At 38.4% G+C, this 20696-nt stretch overlaps 1 protein-coding gene across 3 annotated transcripts in view; it reads left to right on the top strand.

Moving 5' to 3' along the window:
• The window catches only part of LOC134529611 (diacylglycerol lipase-alpha), a 150737-nt gene that overhangs the window by 83671 nt on the left and 46370 nt on the right, over positions 1-20696 (top strand). For all 3 annotated transcript variants that reach the window (XM_063363898.1, XM_063363896.1, XM_063363897.1), the window contains exons 7-8: positions 2419-2621; positions 14553-14778. In XM_063363898.1, coding sequence (XP_063219968.1) covers positions 2419-2621; positions 14553-14778 — 429 coding nt within the window. The remainder of the gene's footprint in view (positions 1-2418; positions 2622-14552; positions 14779-20696) is intronic.

Genomic DNA, 20696 nt, shown 5'->3' with positions numbered 1-20696 from the left:
TGCCTTCCTTCAACTTAGCTCTTGGCAAATTCTAAACGCAATGCCTTGCCAGGATTCACTTAGAAAAAAATATGTTCATAAATAAATAAAAGTGAAAAATACTAATCAAAATACTAACAATTCTGAGCTGAATACCGCCTAAAACGTCTTATTTCTCAAGCTAAGCTATAAAAAAGCGAAGTAGTTATAGGGTGTAAATATTTAAAAGGGTTTTCACTTAACTTACGTATTTCAGCAAAACATGGAATATTACAAATACGATTAACAACTTTCCATGGCTTGGAATAGGTTTCATACTAGGCGTAAGCCTCATATCGTAACTTAATTACCATTTGCGTACAAAACCCGCGAGTGAAAACGGGAGGTGAAAAAGATAATACTGCTATCACCAACGTTTCGCATTTAGCTATTAGTTTCGAAAACAATTTATCAAAAACCAAACTGCAAAGTAATCCAAAAATCAAGACAAACCTTAAATCAATTGTAACTTAGCACGTCTTAAACGCAACTGTCCAACTTAACCATACTTATTTCATACTTTACAAGGCCGTACAATTATAATAAATGACCACTTAAAAATTACAAAAATTAAAAATTAGTCCATTGCTAGGCAATATAAACGTCTGTATCATAATATTCTATTGATTATTTAATACATTTATTATAAAACTGCAGTACATTAAAATAATAATAATTATTAGGCCTAGCTCCAGCATTTAAACATCGTGAAAATATGATGAGACAGGTGTACTTTCTGCGCAGTCACGCGAAGGTCGTTAAGTGCAACGCAAAATCAGTTCACGGCTCTGGCAATGCAAATACATCTGTTCTCATACAACAATGGTAATTTGCATTTCAAAGCTAATGACACTGAGTATAATTTTTCACGTAAGAAATATTACGTAATTTCGCGTAACACCTTATGTAGTTACGATAAGTCACAGTTAAATATCTTTTTAAGCGTTCGTGCTCAAACTTGTTATGAAACGAGTTAAGTTTTCAGATAAAAATATATAATATTTCCATACAAGGACTTAGGGAAACTAGGCTCTTGCAACGCCAGAAAACAAACACGTATCCGCAGCTACCGAAACCTGGAATCCAAAACTTAAATACGTCATATCAGTTACGGTACGGGCACTGAACTTGGTCACTGCCTTCAGTGGAAACGATATCAGATCCATGCAGAGAGTAAGAAAAAATCGGAGCAGAGAGTTTTTATCTTAAAGTCCTATGTGTAGCCATCTCTGCGGCGTAACCACCGATTATAGCAAAGCTTTGCTTGAACAACTTAGCACTAAATTCCTCCAACATTGCGTTGCGCGAGTCAGATCCGTCAGTTGCGCGGTGTTTCGAACACTGCGGCACCCCGCGAACTTGCCAACACGGCTCCCAGCCGCGACGTGACGCGCTCCTAGTTCAACACTGGCTGCGACAGCAGCGCCTCACAGTGGCGTAATCAGTAACCACTATCCAATACGTCGGTTAATAAAACTTTTTGCACTCAGAAAATAAGTACTTAAGAAAACTGGTAAAATTATTACAGAAATAAAATAACTTTGGCCGAAGCAAAAAGCATTACAGAAAAATAAATTCAAAAGGTAAAAACCAAGTTAAACCAAACTGAAAAAAAAAATTAAAGCCACAGAGTTACAACTGAGGGGAAAAATCACTAGATCTAGTGACATATCATTAAATTGCTTTTTCTTAGGAATTTTTAAATGGAATAAATACAAAGTTAGGCTAAAAACTGAAGTAGAATGTGGCACCCGCCTCAATATGTGTAAAGAAATATTAGAAATTTGCGGAATAATATGATTAAAAGATTGGTACCCACATACTATCTTGTGTCACATAAAACTAATAACTAGGAATGGTGTAAATCAAATATCCTGTATGCATATATTACTAACCAATGGGCAGTTCATTTAAATGTTGTGTCCTATTGACACATCACCGTAAATTTGGAGAGCAACATTCAACATTATCGGGAGCCACATCATAATCATTGTATAGCAAATGCAATGTGAAATAACTGATATGAACCAGATCTGCAGAAAATTAACACGTAGTTTAAAAGGCAGCCTTAAGCCCAGGTATCATCATTAATATTTGTTCAGTTTTATGCAACATTCCTGAGTTTTCTACGACTTTCAACTTATGCCTGCAATATCTATTATCCAAAAAAATTCAACAAGCCCTTACCTTCACTGCAGAATTTTAATATAAATAACATATCTTCTTCAGAAACAATGGCGCTAGTACATTAACTAAATATTTACAGTAATGCTAAACTATATATAAAACTTTGACCAGACAAGGTAATTGTGTGAAGAAAGATACGAATACTTCGCAGAAATATATTTAAAAAAAATTGCTATAGTTTATTTCAGTCCACAATAAACATTGTTGTTTCAGAACAGAAACGACATATATGAGTATTTGTCTGGCGTGGCGGTGACATCCCACACGCAGTTTCTCGCCCTGAGTGACCCAGAGCACTTGGACCACTTCAATGCCACCATCCACTACATGCACTATGCACTGGCTGCCTACGGCTGGCCCATCTTCCTCATGACCAACAGTCGCACTGGGATCTGCCAGCTGGCCGCTCGTCTCAGGTATGTGTTACATGTTATGTCATATTTCAACTGTTACATTACTGCTGTGTGCCTGTCGCCACATCCATATTAACACTAGTTGCCTACGACTGCCCCATCTTCCTCATGACCAACAATTGCACTGGGATGTGTCAGAGCTGGCCGCACATCTCAGGTACGTCATACAAGTTAACACAGTTACATTAATGTTGTGTTTATGTCACCGGTCCCATCTTAAAACTAGTTGCCTACGACTGGCCCAAATTCCTCGTGACCAACAATCGCACTGGGATGTGTCAACTGGCTGCACGTCTCAGGTATGTGTTACATGTTATGTTATGTTTTAACTGTTACTGTTGTGTGCCTGTCGCCACACCAATCTTAACACTAGTTTCCTACGACTGGCCCATCTTCCTTATGACCAACAGTCGCAGGCCATATGTCTCTGGTATGTTATACATGTTGACAGTTTTACATTATTGTTGTGTGCTTCTCGCTGCAACCCACTTCACACTAGTTGCCTACTACTGGACTATCTACCTCAGTTGAACTTGATTATGCCAAAGTTGTTATGTCACAGCATTTTAACTTTTATGTTAAGCTGTGTTAGTAAATATTTTTTGCCACCATACATATACAGGATAATTATAAAGTCCGTGAAACATTTCATAAAATCGGTACAGCGAAATGAAAAAGAATAACGTAACAAATTATATACCGCGTGAAAGAACAACTCACAAAGTTTTTTTGAATGTAGCGCCAAAAAGCTATTTTAAAAAACAACCGACAGGGGCGCTAGTGCATGTAGTTGCTGAAACTGGCTGCGAACCAGGCAGAGAAAGCCTTTTGTGTGCTTGAATACGCCCGTAGCGAATCGGTAGTGATTGTCCAAAGAGCTTTCCGTGGCAAGTTTAACAAAACACCACCAGTTTACAATAGCATAATGAAGTGGTACAAGAAATTCGAGGAAGACGGCTGTTTGTGCGACGCAAAACGGTCGGGTCGGCCAGGCGTGTCACAACAGACAGTGGATTGTGTACGGGACGTGATGGTGCGGAGTCCCAAGAAGTTAACCTATCGGGCTTGTGCAGAATTGAACATCCCTCAGCCAACAGTGTGGAAAATTCTTCGTAAGCGATTAAGAGTGAAGCCGTACAAATTGCAGCTTCTGCAAGCCATCAGCCACGATGACAAATTGCTCCGACTGCAGTTCTGCATTGCCATGCAGAACCGTCTTGAAGACGATGACTTTGCAAACAAATTAATCTTCAGTGACGAAGCCACTTTTCATCTCTCAGGAAGTCAACCGACACAACACACGCATATGGGGGACAGAGAATCCACATGCAACTCTCGAACACGTCCGAGATTCGCCAAAAGTTAACGTATTCTGTACCATGTCAAACAAGACAGTTTATGGCCCCTTCTTCTTCGCTGAGAGAACTGTCACTGGTATCACCTACCTCGACATGCTGCAATTGTGGCTTATGCCACAACTTGAAGCTGATAGCAGGGACTTCATCTTCCAAAAAGATGGTGCTCCACCTCATTACCACAATGTGGTACGAGATTATCTGAATGAGACGTTGCCACATCGCTGGATGGGCCGTGGGGCGGTCGCAGACCAAGTGCTGCTCCCATGGCCACCACGATCACCGGACTTGACACCTTGCGATTTTTTCTTGTGAGGATACATCAAGGATAGTGTTTATGTTCCACCTCTACCACAGAACCTTGACGAATTGAGACACCGCATCGTAGCAGTTGTTCTTACCATCACTCCTGATATTCTGGGTCGGGTATGGGCAGAATTGGACTATCGATTAGATGTGTGTCGTGTGACGCAAGGTGGACACACAGAACATTTATAACTTGTGAGAAAAAAACTTTGAGAGAATTTCTTTCACGTGGTATATAATTTGTTACATAATTCTTAGCCATTTCACTGTACCGATTTTTTTAAATTTTTCACGGACTTTATTATTATCCTGCATATATATATATATATATATATATATATATATATATATATATATATATATATATATATATTTAAAATTTCGAATAAAATAACGTTTATACAATATTTTTAAGAGCTCAAGGTCGAGCTGAGAATATTTAATAGGCCAATTATTTACGGTCTGAATCGAAAAACCATCATTCAAAAAGTGTCGTAGTTTAAGAGTTTGAAACATTATTTCAAAAGTTTTAAATCCCCACGCAGCGCGAAATTATTAGATATTGTAACTAATCATTTTTGCAATGCAATCATTGATAACAATTCAAAATGAATCTAACATGCTTCCATTTTTTATTATTATTATTTTGAAAAAAAATGTATAATCGGGTAAATTTGACTAGTCATATAGTAAAAAAGTTACTTTGCTAACATAGCAAGTGATTTGAAAATATGGCTTTTTAAAGAAAATAACTTGCTAAGTTCGCAAACTATTTTTGTTTTTAGATGTTGAATAATGAAATTTACCCGATTACAAAAGTTGAGCAAAGGATTTCTTTCACCCCAAAATTATAGTATGTTTGATTTTATTTTGAATTGTTATCATGTTATTTATGATTGTGTATCAGTAGAGGGAGTGCAAGGGTTCTGGAATGTAGGAATCATTTGCAAGTTAGGTAACTAAGCACTGTCACCCGCCCTCCCCCTTCTCCCTCCCAAAGTCGTTCATTAACCATTTTTTCTATTGTTCTCTCCCCCCTCCTCTAGTATCATTGAATGATGAAATCGCCATAAATAGGTTCAGGTCCTAGCATGCAAAGCTATAACTACTTGAAAATGCTGGGGAAAAGTACCAAGAGGGCACCATTAATTCCAGCGAGCAGGCGATGTGGATCGTGTCCAATCTGACTGAGAGTCGCTTGACAAGCTGTGGCACATGTGGTGAGACCTGTCTGAAGATTAGCTATGGTATGTGCTTTGGGAAGGGGGCTTTGTGTCTAGTGCCTGAGCTGATGCATGGCTGTGGCAGGGGATACTGGGTGATTCATGGATGTGGAAAGTATTTTAAAAAAGGATTATACTATAAACAATAATTATTGTACGCCATACCAGAACTATGATATGCTGTGTTAAAAATTATTATACACTCTCTTAGACATGTGAAAAAATATGGCATACAGTATGTGCTCAGGAGAGAAATTATGTTACAACCAAATATTTTGCTAGCATTATGGTAGAACCAACTATTTTGCTTGCATTATGGTACATCCCTCCTGAACTGCAACAACTCCCCTTTTCCGCACTCCTAAAGTGTTGTCTACTGTTGTCGTCCACATTTGTAGAGTGGAAATGATAATAGAGCTAAGTTCCAAAAAGTTGTTTTTAAGATATTTAATAAAAACTATCCCTACATCCCATTTATGTTTTAATTCATTTCAAAAATAGTATAGCATATCTTAGTCCACACATTGTTATTCTGAACAAGTTAACAACGCATTGGTATTGCATAATTTTGAGAAATACACCTACAAATTATGTTAAATTGGAAAAGAGCTAAGTACCACAACAAGGGCCCTGCAAATGGTGCTATGTGCCACAAAGTTGTCTGTAAAAATAATGACCGAAATTAGACTAATAGTTTACAGATTATTGTTTCGAAATATATTTTTTATTTATAATAGAATACCCAGCCCATACATAAACACGATAATGTGCACATAAAATACTTACAAACACTAATGTTAAAAAAAACACATGTTTAAATATTGGCAAAGAGCTAAGTGCCACAACGCTTTTCCTACCAAAGGTGTTATGTACATAAGCTAAATGAGCTAAGTGCCACAGTAATGTTTCTTTATTGTTGACAGCAGAGTACACTATGAATAAAGACATATACATTATCACAAATAAATTCAAGTAAAAGGATTTATGTTCGTAGATTGTAGATTGTAGTACTGTGCAAAAAATAAACCATTTGAATGTAACATCTCAGAGGTGGCAAAACTCTTATTATAGATTGTGTTATACACCAACATGTTTACTGGAGTGAAACCCTGGCTGTACATCACACTGTAAATGTTTATGAACAAACACTGCGATAAAAGTCTTTGTTTTCTTCATCGACATAGTCAATAATAGTCAGCAAGTCCCGTTTTTTAGCTTCAGGCAGTGGCACACTCGCTGGTAAGCTGGTGAATTCGATGGATACAATGTCTGCAACTGAAACACCTCTGTTTACAACGCGGCAGTTTTCCCACCCTTCGATGTCACCAAAGTTTGTTTTGTACTTTACAATTGCAAGATTGTCTTTTGTTACACGTAGCCAAGCCGCCTTAGATATCTTTAGTTGCGAAGTGTTTATGCATTTCTTAGCAGCTTCGTTGAAATCAAGAAACTTTCCCTCCATATTCAGCACACGAAATGGTCTGGATGGTCTTGCTGTCCGTATAACATTTACAACATCCTTCACGGTCTGTGCCTTCGAACACTTTCACCGTTTTTCTATAAGTGCAAAATCCCTGTCTGAAGCAGAAAAACTGTGCCCCACCATAAGAAACTTGTGATCTATACAGTCAAAATGTCCTGCAGCAACAAGAAAAAATATACAGAAACAGTAGCATTCGGTTTTTAATTTGACCGCAGCAATTGTCACTCCAAACACATAACTTTTTTTTGGTACATTTGAAGAGCTCAGGGTCATTTATAGTACGCAAGAGACAAGACACCATCTGATTCCCTCCCCGCGATGATTGGCCGTCATGCCATACACACATTATCCCATCTGAGGTATCAGCTATATGTATGCCAAAGTTATAACAACCTAACTGACGCGAATAGTACATGTTAGAGTGGGTTAGCTTAGGAATTTGAAAAACTTTTTGTAAGTCCATTGAGAGTGTGCATGTTTCGCTACCAGGTAATGTGCTGCTGATGAAGTCATTCTTCATAGTCATGAAAGCCTTTTCACTCTTACGATGATGTAATTCCAGTTGTGTTTTCGCTGTCACCGCATCAGCTTTGTCTTTGACTTTCATTATCGCATTCAGCCTATCACACATTTTACAAGTATCTACACGAGGTTGCCTAAAACATACACTCGGGAAGTCTTTTAAGAAAACCTTACGATAAAATTTATAGATCACATGACTGTCAGGATGTTGTATTTTAAATGAAGTGAACAATCTGTTTACATTCAAATCGCCACTCATGTACTCCTTGTCAGACTTTTTTCTGTTGTAATGACTTTGTTCTCTGGGTATACGATTAATGTGTTCTCTAACCATAACCCTATCTTGAAAGGTGAATTTACATGTTCTTGAGCCACCACGTTTGTCTTTGTAAACAGAAACGCCTTCCTTTTTCTTTCTTACTAATGTCGCAATCTTTTGTGACGAAACACCAAAAATGTTCATAAAGTTGCTTTTACACACTATACCATGGCTTCCTTTTCCATCAGGAATAGTGAAACTCACTGTTGTTTGTCTTCGACTCTCACATGCATAGTTGTAGGTACTTACCATGCCGGCGTCTTTGTACTGGCAGTATATCTATTAATCCCATTAAGTAGTTGCCTTGTTCGTTCATGTTTAATGCATGGTAGCCTTCAAACAACCTGGTTTTCATATCCACCAGTTGTTTGCATTCATAACGGCATTTACACATCACCTGAAAATTAAAGCAACAGTATAAGCTTCGATATTATTCACATAATATAACCTGCAACAGAAACATAACATTTTTGCTTTAGCTGTGACATCACCAATATAAAACTGAATAATGTTAAGTAATACTCTTGTTAGTGCCATGCGCAAGGGGGGTTAACTCCCCCCCCCTTTTTACAAGCTTTTATTTAGCTTCACCTGTCCCGTTGTCTGTAATCAAATCTTGCAAGTTAAATTTGATACACTTCCCGGTTTCTGATTGAGTTGAAATTTTGCATACATATGTAAATCGTGTGACAATGCAATATTATAATGAAGATAAAGCATAAGACTTTAAGCTAATTATTTTTAATATAGCACCCATATTGTAAAGTTGTTTTGTATATATTCATAAAAACACACAAACATTACACAATAGTAACACAAAATGCCACAAACATTGTACGAAAATAGTGCTTAGAACATTACTTACAACATTGCCAGGTGGACTCTTTGCTGGAATTTCCTTCTTATTTTTTGTAACGTAAGACATTCCACGTATACGTGTAGCATGTTGCTTTGCTTTCCACGCCCCTGGTTCTTGTTCTACTGCAGCAAACACACTAACATTTACATTGTTTTCTTCTTCCGCCTCCATTTTAACATACACATCAACAAACTCTCACTGCACAAATGGCTGCATCACCTTGAGTAATGGTACAAAAAGGCACTTAGCACATTTAGCTGTACCACTGGGCTTGACATACCACCCATGCCATCTATGACTGTCAACTGCAACTACTAGGAGTATGATAGGCACTTAGTTCATTTAGCTGAGCACTGGCCTTGGCAGTTAGTTTACATAGCCATGAAAGAACAACTTTTTCAGTTTTGGGCACTTAGCTCTATTAGCATTTCCACTCTACATTTCACCATTTAAATTCCAATATTCGCTGGTAGGCACTGCTAGTCTCGACTGCTGATGCCGACCATATTGTATGATGTTCTTGACGGTTTCAGGTTTCTGTGGTAGCTGTGTTATATCTACATTTTACAAGGTTTTATAAAAACCTGTGGGTGGGGGGGGGGGGGGTGAGTTTCGATCCATGATCGCAGTCGCAGTCGGCGATCTCGAGGTCCAAAAGCAAAAATGCTAGCCATACGACCAAATGCACAATTATCAAGCCATGAAGTAAATAAGTAAAACAATTTGTATCAAACTAAAGCTGTAATTATTAATAGAATTTGGTGATATTGCGGTAGCGAGTTCCCGAGGGGCTTTTTGAATGCTAGAGACCATGGGTGTATTACAACCACTCTGTTAATCACATAGCCCACAACTGCAGTATATAATATGAAACAGTATATGGTAGAATATACCATCTGTAATTCCAACAATGTTTACTGGCCTGAAGGCTGGCTTAACCTCTGCCTCCCCTTCCACACATGCACCCCTAAGGGTAGAATGGGAGTCAGCTTACAAAGCTATTTTGGGCCAGAACTTTACTACACTTGAAAAAGCAGGTTTGGAAACTGTCCCCTTCACACTGCACGATCATAGGTACAGCTCAAGGTATGCACAATTAACAGCAGAGAGATTCACAGGATAGTTAGCCATCACTCATTCCTTGTCTAGGCAGGCTTAAGTACATCCTCCCCAGTGACCTCCAGCCAATGACCAGAGAACTAGGTGACTTTTGGATCAGGACACAGTCATTATCACTAACAATTTGACTCCAGAGATAATTGCCAAACCAACCATCTTACAGTCCTAGAGGACCGAAATCCTCAGGCTGTAGGTTCAGTCCACGATAGCAAGTTTTATGGATCACTCATTTCTTGTCTAGGTGACACGCCCAACAAATCCTTCCCCAGTAATCTCCAACCATCACAATGGCCCAAGCACTAGGTGATCTATCGATTAGGACACATCTCTCTTTGCCCCTTCCAACTCCAGAGATTAGCAGCCGAACTATCCTTCATACAGTCTAGGAAGACCAAGATTCCCACTGCAAGTACGTCTGAGATAGAGGTTCTCGAACAGGAAATACTCTAACTAGTATCCATCAATCATTTGGTTGTAATAGGAAGGGGGAGCTGTACATCCAGGAACAATCAGGCAACTGGCACCCCAACGGATGGATACCGAACCCCTTAATGCCTCCCAGGTGCTTGCATCATAAGGCCCAGGAACTAGTCCCACTAGCTTCAAATCCTCCAGGCATGCGAATTCCTCACACTCAATGCAGCAGCGTCATCGCAGCTAATCAGGAGACACTTCTGTGACCAGCAGGTTGCATTAGAATATCATCCAACCTCATTAGTATAATGACCATTCTGGCTAACTGCTACCCACAAGACAAACCAACTCTTAGTCCGAGCCACCATGTTCGCCCTGTGCTGATAAGGTCTAAGGGCTAAGGACACAGCCAACTATCTGGTTAGCTGAGTGAGGCAGGGGGCCGAGGTGGTGACTTTCGTGGAAGGGGTAGCCCTAGCCTCTGGTCATAGCTGAAACACTAACACCTTTCCCGATTCGCGTATACGGCGTATTCCGTATCCTCGCCCATGGGGGCCCCAGACCGGTAGGGCTGATACTAAGAGGCTGGGTTAAAAAACCAAAGGGGGGAGTAATCACTTATAACGTTTACTTTACTATTAAAATCACAGCCGATCAGTCCCCTCTCAAATCCTCTACTATTCCTCAACAATGCAGTATGTGCTCCAAATTTAGCAGTTAGTGACAGTACTCACACACATGACTATCCACAATGCCGTACTGGTGGAGTATGGCCTTAAATTTGCCACATATAAAGAGTACCTGAACCGTGGCATGAGTAAACTCTATATGCTTGTGCTGAAACCATTCCTGCACACTAGTAAATACAAAATAGGTGACTCTCCCCTTTTCAAAGGCACCCCTATGCCGTTTCCAATCATGAATGGTTCGTTTTCTGTGCAACTTTAGGTCATCAGGCCTGAGTTTGAAAGCAGCTTTGAAGGCGGCAAGCCTGCCTCACTCCGCCACCATCAAATCCAAGAGTACCGATAATAGTAAATTTTTGGGCACTTCATAATTTTACCCAATTTGTTATCATTGTTTTTGAAGTTATACTTCTTTAGGCGCGTTATGAAAAAATGATGAGAGTGAAATTTTATGATGCGCGCGCATCACTGTAACACAGAATTAACAGGTTGAAGCTGCCCGCTAAACCGCTCATTAAGTCTCGAAAAAAAGCTACCAACAAAATAGAAATAGAACCTCTATTAGTCGCGCATGTTGGCACGCTCGTCGACTCTGATCACTGTTTTCATATTTATAATATTTATCCACATGTTTCTAGTTACTACATTCACAACATGTGTTTTAGTTTCATACAAGTGCGAATTATATATGTGCTAATAAATTACATTCAGTAGTGATTTAAATTGAAGATTTTGATTAATATTATTTACTATTCGTAAATATTAGTAAAAGAATTGTGCCTTTATACTTTTCCAAGTGCTCCAATATAATTGAGGTTAACTATCCGTATGTATTATTTATTGATATAAATTAAAATATAATTATTTAATATAATTAATACTAAATATTATTAAAGTATTAATGTTAAATATTTATTATTGGCTATTTAATATTTACAAAATAAAGAAATAAATTTAATAAAACATTTAATAAAAAATTTGTGATGAAAATTAAAATCGAACATTAAATTAAAATATTAATTTTTAATATTTATTATTAAATTGAATAAATAATAAATATTTATAAAAATAAATGAACAAATTTAATGAAATTTTTTGATAAAAATTAAAAGTGAATATTATATTAAGAAAATAATAAATATTTAAAAAATGAATAAACTTAAATTAAATTTTTGAATTTAATATTAAATTTATTTATTTTCTTTTAAAATATTAAATAATCAATAACAAATATTTAAAATTAAGAATCTTATAATATTTAGTACAAATTATGTCATATATATTTATTATTCTCTAAATTTTATTTACTTAATTTTTCAAATTTAAACTGAAATTTATTGACTGTGTTACCTATTTTTTTCCAGCCCTTTTATTATTTTATTGTAATTAATTATTTGCATGCAATTAAAAACTATTTGTTAATGATGCCAAAGAAGTATAACTTCTCACGCGCGTACATAAGTACACGCACCCATTTTTTTAAACTAAATATTCCTTTAACCCACTTTATTGTACCGGTCTTTATTTAAATGCTTCCTACCTTGTTATTGTAATTATTTTTACTGACCTAAGTGGTACAGTTGGTCCACTGCTTTCATAGACCTCTAGCACTTCCTGGCCAGAAGCTTGCGTTCGCAGCATGCACCGATAACTTACATCCTATCTTACTCTGGGCGCAGCAAACATGCCAGATCTCATAGTGCAGTCATTTAGCAGAGCTCAGGTACTATGTGCTTAGAATCACATACTTCCAGATAGGGTGGGGCAGTGTTAGATGGCCCATCTCGACTCTCCTCCGCATTTCAGTGCTCGCCACTTGTGTTCCCATGCTTGGGAGCACGCATGGCTGCCATCGGATATGCCACCATAGCATACTTCCCCACCACACCAGCTTTTCTCTTTGCCCCTTCTCCTCTCCCCTAAATCCTCCCATGAATCACGAGATCTCCTGTTCTCTATCTTTATCCCTTTATTTCGCCCTCCTTTTCTCTCTTTCTACTTCGTGCTTCTACATGGTCCTATTTCTTGCGAGATGCCTTAGTCTGGGGGTGCAATTGTACTAGACAACCCGCATGCACCCCCTGTCGGCCAAAGTTAGTGATAATTGGCTCTGCTTCATGCTTGCTTATGTACACTTAATGTAATATCACGGCAACCTGGGCAAATAAATTTGGGCCCAACATTTTTGTTTGTCATGTTTATTCAAAAATAATGTTTTTTTTTTGTTTTTATCACTGCTCAGTTTTGTTTGTGCAGTGTGGTTCCAGTATGGGAGCTCGCTGCTCCATTTCGCTTCCATTTCTCCCCCCCCCCCCCCCTTACTAACCAGGCATCTTTATTAATGCTCCTTTACGAAATTCGGCGATGCACGCCCTTCGATGGTTCGCTGTTTCCAATACCCTTCACTGATGCGTCACTGAGAAATCCCCTAGCAATGGCCGGCATGCAGCAGCTAAGTCTAGAAGAAATGCGATTAATTTTAATCAATTAGAATTTTCTATAACGTTAATCAAAAATCTCTTAATCATTTACCAACAAAGAGCTCTGGTTTAAAGAAACTGAAGAAGTATTCATTTGTCAATTGAAATTTTATAAACTTGGCCAGATGTTTTAGTTCATAAGTTCTATACACTTTTTCCGAATGCCGCGTATCAACATATTGAAAACAAAACTTTTGTGATCTCTCTAATTACTTCAAATTTGATTCACATTTCAGTTATTAAAAGTTAACAGGCAAAATATAGAATAGCTGTTTTCTATTTACTAACTATTAATTTCTCCTTATCTTCCAACTATCCGAAAAATTCTGGCCTGAATATGAGTCAGTATTTAAAAGTTTATATTGTTTCCACATAATAAATACAAGTTTTGTCTGTTAATTTATATCCAGCACACATTCCATGAATTTTACCGATATATTTGTGGCTTTCCCCAGCAAGAACCCGTAGAGCATAATTAGAAGAAAAAAAATGCCATATGGCTTTGCTACCGCAAGAAGGGTCACATGCTGCGCCGATTTCAGTTTCCTTCGCATATGCACGATTCCAGACTGTGGATACCAAGCTACTGCACCATGCCATTATCGGAACGACCACTTCCCTATACAGATCAGCCAGCAATTTGGTGGATAGTCCTCGGTTGGTCTGTAACAATCTACAGAGCCGATAAAAAAGCTCTAATGCCTTCCATGACACATACTCAAGTTGGCAAAGAAAGAAGAGTCGTACATTAAGGAAGACACTCAGATATTTAATTTTTTTCCAAAGGACTGGCATGCCTGAACATGGCCAAATCCTTAAAAATTGCAAACCATCTTGGCACCGAGCCATCGAGCCATCATTTTATAGCCATCAAGCGATCAAGCCATAGACCCATAATACCATAGGAAATATATTGTGTCATAATGAGATCATCATAATTACACTACTTGCAGCATATGCGTTGGTAGGAGGTCTATGTGCTGCATGGCTGCAGCACATGCATTTGGAGGGAGCTATGTGAAGTGTTGGGTGCAGCACATGAATTGTGAGGGAGCTATGATAAGTGTTGGGTGCAGCACATGCGTTGGGAGGGAGCTTTGTGAAGTGTGTTTGCATCACTTGAGTTTGGAGGAGGTTTGTGTGATGCTTGACTGTAATTGTTGAGCAGATGTAGCTGCTTGGCGTGTGCCACCAGCCCCGACCCCGCCATCGTTATAGAAGACAACTGTTGCCAGTGCAACTACGCAGCATTGCGCAACTTGGTGGACACGGGTCAGGTCGACGTGGTGTATGCTACCTACCATGTCGATGTGGGCGAGACGCCTTTCTTTGTCGCCGTCGACTACAGCCGTAGCAAGATTGTAGTCAGCATCAGGGGCACTCTTTCTATGAAGGTCACTGTTTCTTCAGACACTGTGCTCTTTATTTTATGTGCTACATATATCATAATTTTCTTATGAATGCCCTACTAGGTGTTGGAACATGACTGACATTGTTAATTAGTTAAGCCGTGTATTGCCGTGTTGGTGTTGTCAGCTTTACTGACTTCTAGACCTAGGTAGGGATCTGTTCACACCTTTGACATAAGTGTGTTTAAGTTTTAAGCATTTTAAGCTCTACCCACTTAACTTTCTGTTATAAGGAGGTGATGTTTTGTTGGTATAAAACAAACGTCTTTTGATATGAAATGATTGGATACAGGTATTTTTTTCTTTTTTATATATTTGAAAATTTAATCTTTAAATAATTCCTGCAAATCTGAACATTTTTTAATTGACTTCTGACAGTCATTCCTTTAACAGCAGCTTGAATTCAACTTTAGCACTGCCTGTCTTATCACTTCTTTTAACTGATAACATATGAGGTAAAATAACATTTAGTGCTTTGTGTACACTCTAGTCGCCACGCCCAGGGGATGGTAACTGAACACGAGCCTATTCTAGTAAAGGCAAAAAGAAGGGATTGCAATGTGCAATGAGGGAGAAGGATAATTTTGAAGACATCAAGGTTATTATCCAAACAGGCCAAAACCAGAAACAAGCTATAATGACAATTTACAAATATTAATTTTGAAAAAAAAATTCTAGTTTAAATGATTAAATTGCACCATAGTGGGTTTGAGGCCGATTTCAGTGTGTTAAAAATGCTGTCTAGTATGAACAGAGGCCAAATGAATTACCACACAAGAAACCCTAAGCTTAATGAGGAAACATTGAGGAATAACTTGTGTATCTTCAAAACAAGTTATGATTTCTCTAAGATCAAACTTTATAAAAATTATTATTATTATCCGGTTACATGAAAGCATTAAGGCAGACTAGACATTCCAAATGTTCTGCATAAAACATCAGGTAAAATATTTTTAAGTAACAAACCTGATTAATCAATAATAATATCTCCACAAGCTAATCACAAATTCTTAGGTACCGAGAAATTAGGCATATAGGGTTTCCGTGAAAGACCGCACGTTTTTTTTTTTTTTTGGATCAGATAGAGAATAAATTTCTGAGACAGGAAGTCTTTACCGATTTCTGATCTTACCCATAGGTAATTAGTAATTAATTAAAATAGTTAACCAGTGATGAGCGCGCACATGCTCGCTTACTGCTGCTTTCCCCTTTATACTTTTGGCACGCCGTGAGAGACAGTAAGCAGTACTACCTCGTGCTTCTCTCTCTCTCTCTCTCTCTCCCGGTAAGCACAGTCCCCACACTCTTCTTCTTTCTCTTAGAGCGCGCTCATCATTGGTTAACTATTTTAATTAATTACTAATTACCTATGGGTCAGATCAAAAATCGGCAAATACTTCCTGTCTCAGAAATTTATTCTCTATCTGATCAAAAAAAAGTGCGGTCTTTCACAGACACCCTGTATATACCCAGGTACAAGCATGAAATTCCAGGGAAATGACAAGCTACAAATTTAAACGTTTTTGACAATGCAAACTGTCTAATATCAAGGCCCAGTGAATTTAGGGGCATGAAAACATAAGTGAATACTTAATATAAATGCATGTAGACACAAAACATTACATTGAATACATTGGATATACGACAGTGGTTATCTGACAGGGGAGAATTACACTAGCTTGCCCAAGCTCTAAAGGTTACTGTGGTTGAAAACATGAACTAGACCCCTCAATTGAGACTGCACGTAAGTTATACGCTAAAATATTACATGTTCTAAAATAACTTGCCATTAAGCAAAAAAAATAGAAAATAATGGCAACAGCAAAAAACACTTTCTTAAAAATTTACATTAAATTTGGACAAACATCATCACACAAGGCTATGGGTAAACACATCAAACATCAAGATTAAATGCAGAAAACGAGCAAACACAAAGAAAGGCTACCCAACAGCGAGGGCTGCTCAAGGACTTTAAATTTGCTATCATAAATTTAAATGTTAAATTGGGGGGGGGGGGGGGGGGGAGGTTAGCACAACAATAATCCTCAAACATTGTGCACCTCAGGGAGGATAGCGACATGCACCATGTCTAGCATTTACAAAGAAAATTAATTCATAATTTTCAACAGGTGCTTCTCTTGGAGTACACAAAAGTTTTATCATGGCAATAAAACTAGAATTAGAAACTGAACAAGTGATCAAACTAACAGCCCAAACAAAATTTAGAGGGTGGTGGACCGAAACAAGCAATTACAAAGGAAAGTACATTAAACATAACAAGTTATGGCCACCACATACCATCTTGAATCACAAATTAAAAATCCAACTTTGCATATGACTCACCTCAAACTTGCCACCGCACCGAAAACAAGTTTACTCCACTAAAAGAAACACTATAATGAGGCAGAAGCCAGTGACTCGAGCTTATTTATGTACAATGATATACTTAACGCGCATGTGCAAACCACTGAAAAAACCAAGGCATGGGAGGGAAAAGCAGAGGAAGTAGAATGTGGCCAGTGGGATTGGGGGGGAATGGAGAGGGGAAAATCTGTGGACACAGGTGCCCAGAGGGAATCTGAAGAAAACTTGCTATTTTATATGACACAACACAGAATTCGAAATAGAAATTTATGTATAGGATACAATTAGATTATATGTAGACCATAAAGAATTTCCACTCCTTTTGGTTTTGTAACCCAGCGCTCTTAGGCTTTATACCCTTACCATCCTAAGGCTTATATGAGTGTGGGAAAGGGATATGTCGTTTCATCGCATTCTGAAAGCCGTTAGAGACTCTTCTATGAAGCTACCCATCCCAGCATCATCACCACCAAAATCCCATTAACTCATTTAGCTAACCAGACAGTTGATTATGTCCATAGCCCCAAGACCTTATCATTTCTTCTATTTAAATGTATTAACTTTGATGTCACAATTCATGTCTCGCTGGTCTTGAAATTTAAAGAAAACCATGCGTTCAATGTAACATAACACACAATGTGCTGCACCAGCGGCTCATGCCTCACGGAGAGGTAATGCCACTCCCTCTTCATGTTGCTATGGCAGTTCAGCCACATGTGCTGTGGCTGCTCAGCCTCATCAGACGAGTGCAGCGAGGTGGGTTACGCAGCTAATCCTGTTCGGAGGTGGAGTCGTGTTCATGGCAAGCAGCCCATGGACGTACGAGTCTGGCTCGCGAGTTCTGCTTGGCAAACGTGGCTCGCGAGCGAGACAAGGATGTTTTTTATCACATGCGATACGAACATACATACCTTCTCCAAACTTTGCCAGTAGTATATATATTAGAAGTCTGGCACAGGAAACTACGGGATGGAACTTGGAGCAGGTCAATGACCGACCACCATCTTGGGTTGTGACATCATGGACACCATATTGGATGACCATGACCTTGAAATGGGACTGAAATAAGTTATGCAGTTTGTAATTCAACAACCTGATTACATTTAAAAAAAAATATTTCAAAAGTTTTAAATATTTATTTTAAAAAATTAATAATTATATATATATTGTTTGCCATGGATTTTGGAGACTTTGGTTCGATCCTGCCAATGGCAGTTTAATAATTATTTAGTAATTTCTCTATATGGACATGCAGCATACTGATCCTTACCACTTTGACAAAGGAATATATTATTTCCAGCTTTGTGATGTCATGGTGGCCATATTAGATCCACCATTTTGTTTTCGTCTCCTAGTATGTGCATCCGCCATCTTGGTTTATTTTTTACCCACAAGAGAGCAGTAGTGCTAATCACCAGACTTTCATAGCATCCGCCATCTTCGCTGACATTTTGAAAATCTGTAAATATTCACCTAAAAATTAGAAAAATTCTAAATATCATAAAAAAACTTACTTATTTATATATTGATTGATTCTATCGATTCGTGTCCTCGATTAGGTCCTTTTTCGATGCAAATAAGTTAATTTTATGTTAAAAATATTTATTTAAATATTGTCTCAATTTAACAATGTATCACTAAAGTCAAAGTTTAATAAATAAAACAAAATACTTTTAACAAATAATATTTATTATATAAATTCTACACTACTACAAGTACAAACAAGCAGGTAATTAAGTATTTTGCATTTTTCGATTTCTGCATTTTCTACCCACGAATTAAAGGTAGGTGGGAAGTCGCACCACACAACATAGGATAGTCCATTTCTTTGTTTGTGAATCATCACCAATTATGTGTTGGAATACATCGTAGGCTGAATAAGCTAGGCATAAAAGCCGCAGCGAATAGGCACAAATCTTCAAGGTAGTTGATCATAGTATCTGATTCGCGAACATGGTTTACACGAAAAGTTTGGAACTCCTATTCGCAGCGAAACCTTCCTAAAAGACACCTTTCTGCTTGAAGGTATGCACAATGTGGCCGTAGTTAGCTTAACGGTTTCGTGGATATTTCTTCTTTATTTTGGAAAACACTGTTCGAAGCAGGTGATCTTTATGTCTTTGGGCTTCATTTTCGTAGTAGAATGCACCATGGAATTTTATTCTGTAATTGGTTTTGACTATATATCCAGACACATGTCAGTTCTATTAGCTGAGAACTGACGCCACATCTTGGTACGTAAAGTTCTATCAAACCTCTCGTCTAAGGATAATTTGACATTACTAAATTTAGAAAAGTGTTTTTTTTTTTTGGAAAACTTCATCAAAGTCAAAGCCAATGGCAAATCAAGCCACGCCCCGATGGCCTTGTCCAACTGAACCCGGCTTGACTCGCCTAACACCGAGCTCGGCTCGCACATCCTCACGCACGAGCCATAAGCAAGACAATGGCAAACCAGAAGTAAGCCAATCCTTGATGGCCTTGTCCAGCCGAGCCAGGCTGGACTCGCTGAATACCGAGCTCGGCTCACCATATCCTCACTTGCGATCCAATTGTAAGTCAATGTCAATCCAGAAGCGAGCCTAGCTACAACAGCCTTGTCTAACCAAACAGGGCTCGACTTACCAGACATAAACCTTTGTTATAAACATCCTCATGCGTGGGCCAATAGCTATCTAGAAGCGAGCCAAGCTCCGACGACGTTTTCTAACCAATATGGGTTCGACTAATCGGACACCAACCTCAGTTCGCCACATCCTCACGTGCGAGCCAATGGCAAGCCAAAAGCGAGCCAAGCTCCGATGGACTTTTCCAATTGAGCAGGACACGATTCGCCAAACTACGAGCTCGACTCACCACATCCTCATATGCGAGCCAATGGAAAGCCAGAAGCGAGTCTTGCCCTGAAAGCCATGGCTTCCGACAGAACAATAATCGTGCAACATTTCCGTGTGATGAATGTGGAGTACATTTCACACAGGAAAGTAATTTGACTATGCACTGTAAAAGCAAAGTTCATTTGCAAGCTGTACACCGAAGAACTGCTGGTAATGGCGAAAGATTTCTATAATCTGTAACAAATTGCATCATCAAATAATGAGGCTTCTAAAGACTTATTGAAATCATATTTTGTTACTCATTCAGTGTGTGTTACAGCATCACATTCTACTGCTATAGCATCCGAATATGACAGTTCGCTGCTGTATCAATGCTGCTATTGTGGTAAAAGTTTTGATCGACGAAAAATACACGAATCCATTAAAATAATGGTTGCAGAAGTAATCTTGACAGTATGAGATTTCTGTGTGAAAAGTGCTGGTATCTGATCACACAAAAATTTTACTTGATAAAACACTATAAAATTAGTCAAGGTAGGGCCCTGATATAAACATCTGTGGGGCTCCAATGCATAACATTTCCTGAATAGTCTATGTGTCCCTGGAGTCTGCCAGGTGCGATGGAGAGGTTTATGTGGGGTAAAAACCACAAGGTTGACGTTTTTCAGGCATCGCTGCCGAAGAGCTCTGGCCGACATGTGC

This window comes from Bacillus rossius, chromosome 2, assembly GCF_032445375.1.
Source record: "Bacillus rossius redtenbacheri isolate Brsri chromosome 2, Brsri_v3, whole genome shotgun sequence".
Taxonomy (NCBI): Eukaryota; Metazoa; Arthropoda; class Insecta; order Phasmatodea; family Bacillidae; genus Bacillus; species Bacillus rossius.
This window is presented reverse-complemented; position numbering and strand designations above follow the sequence as displayed.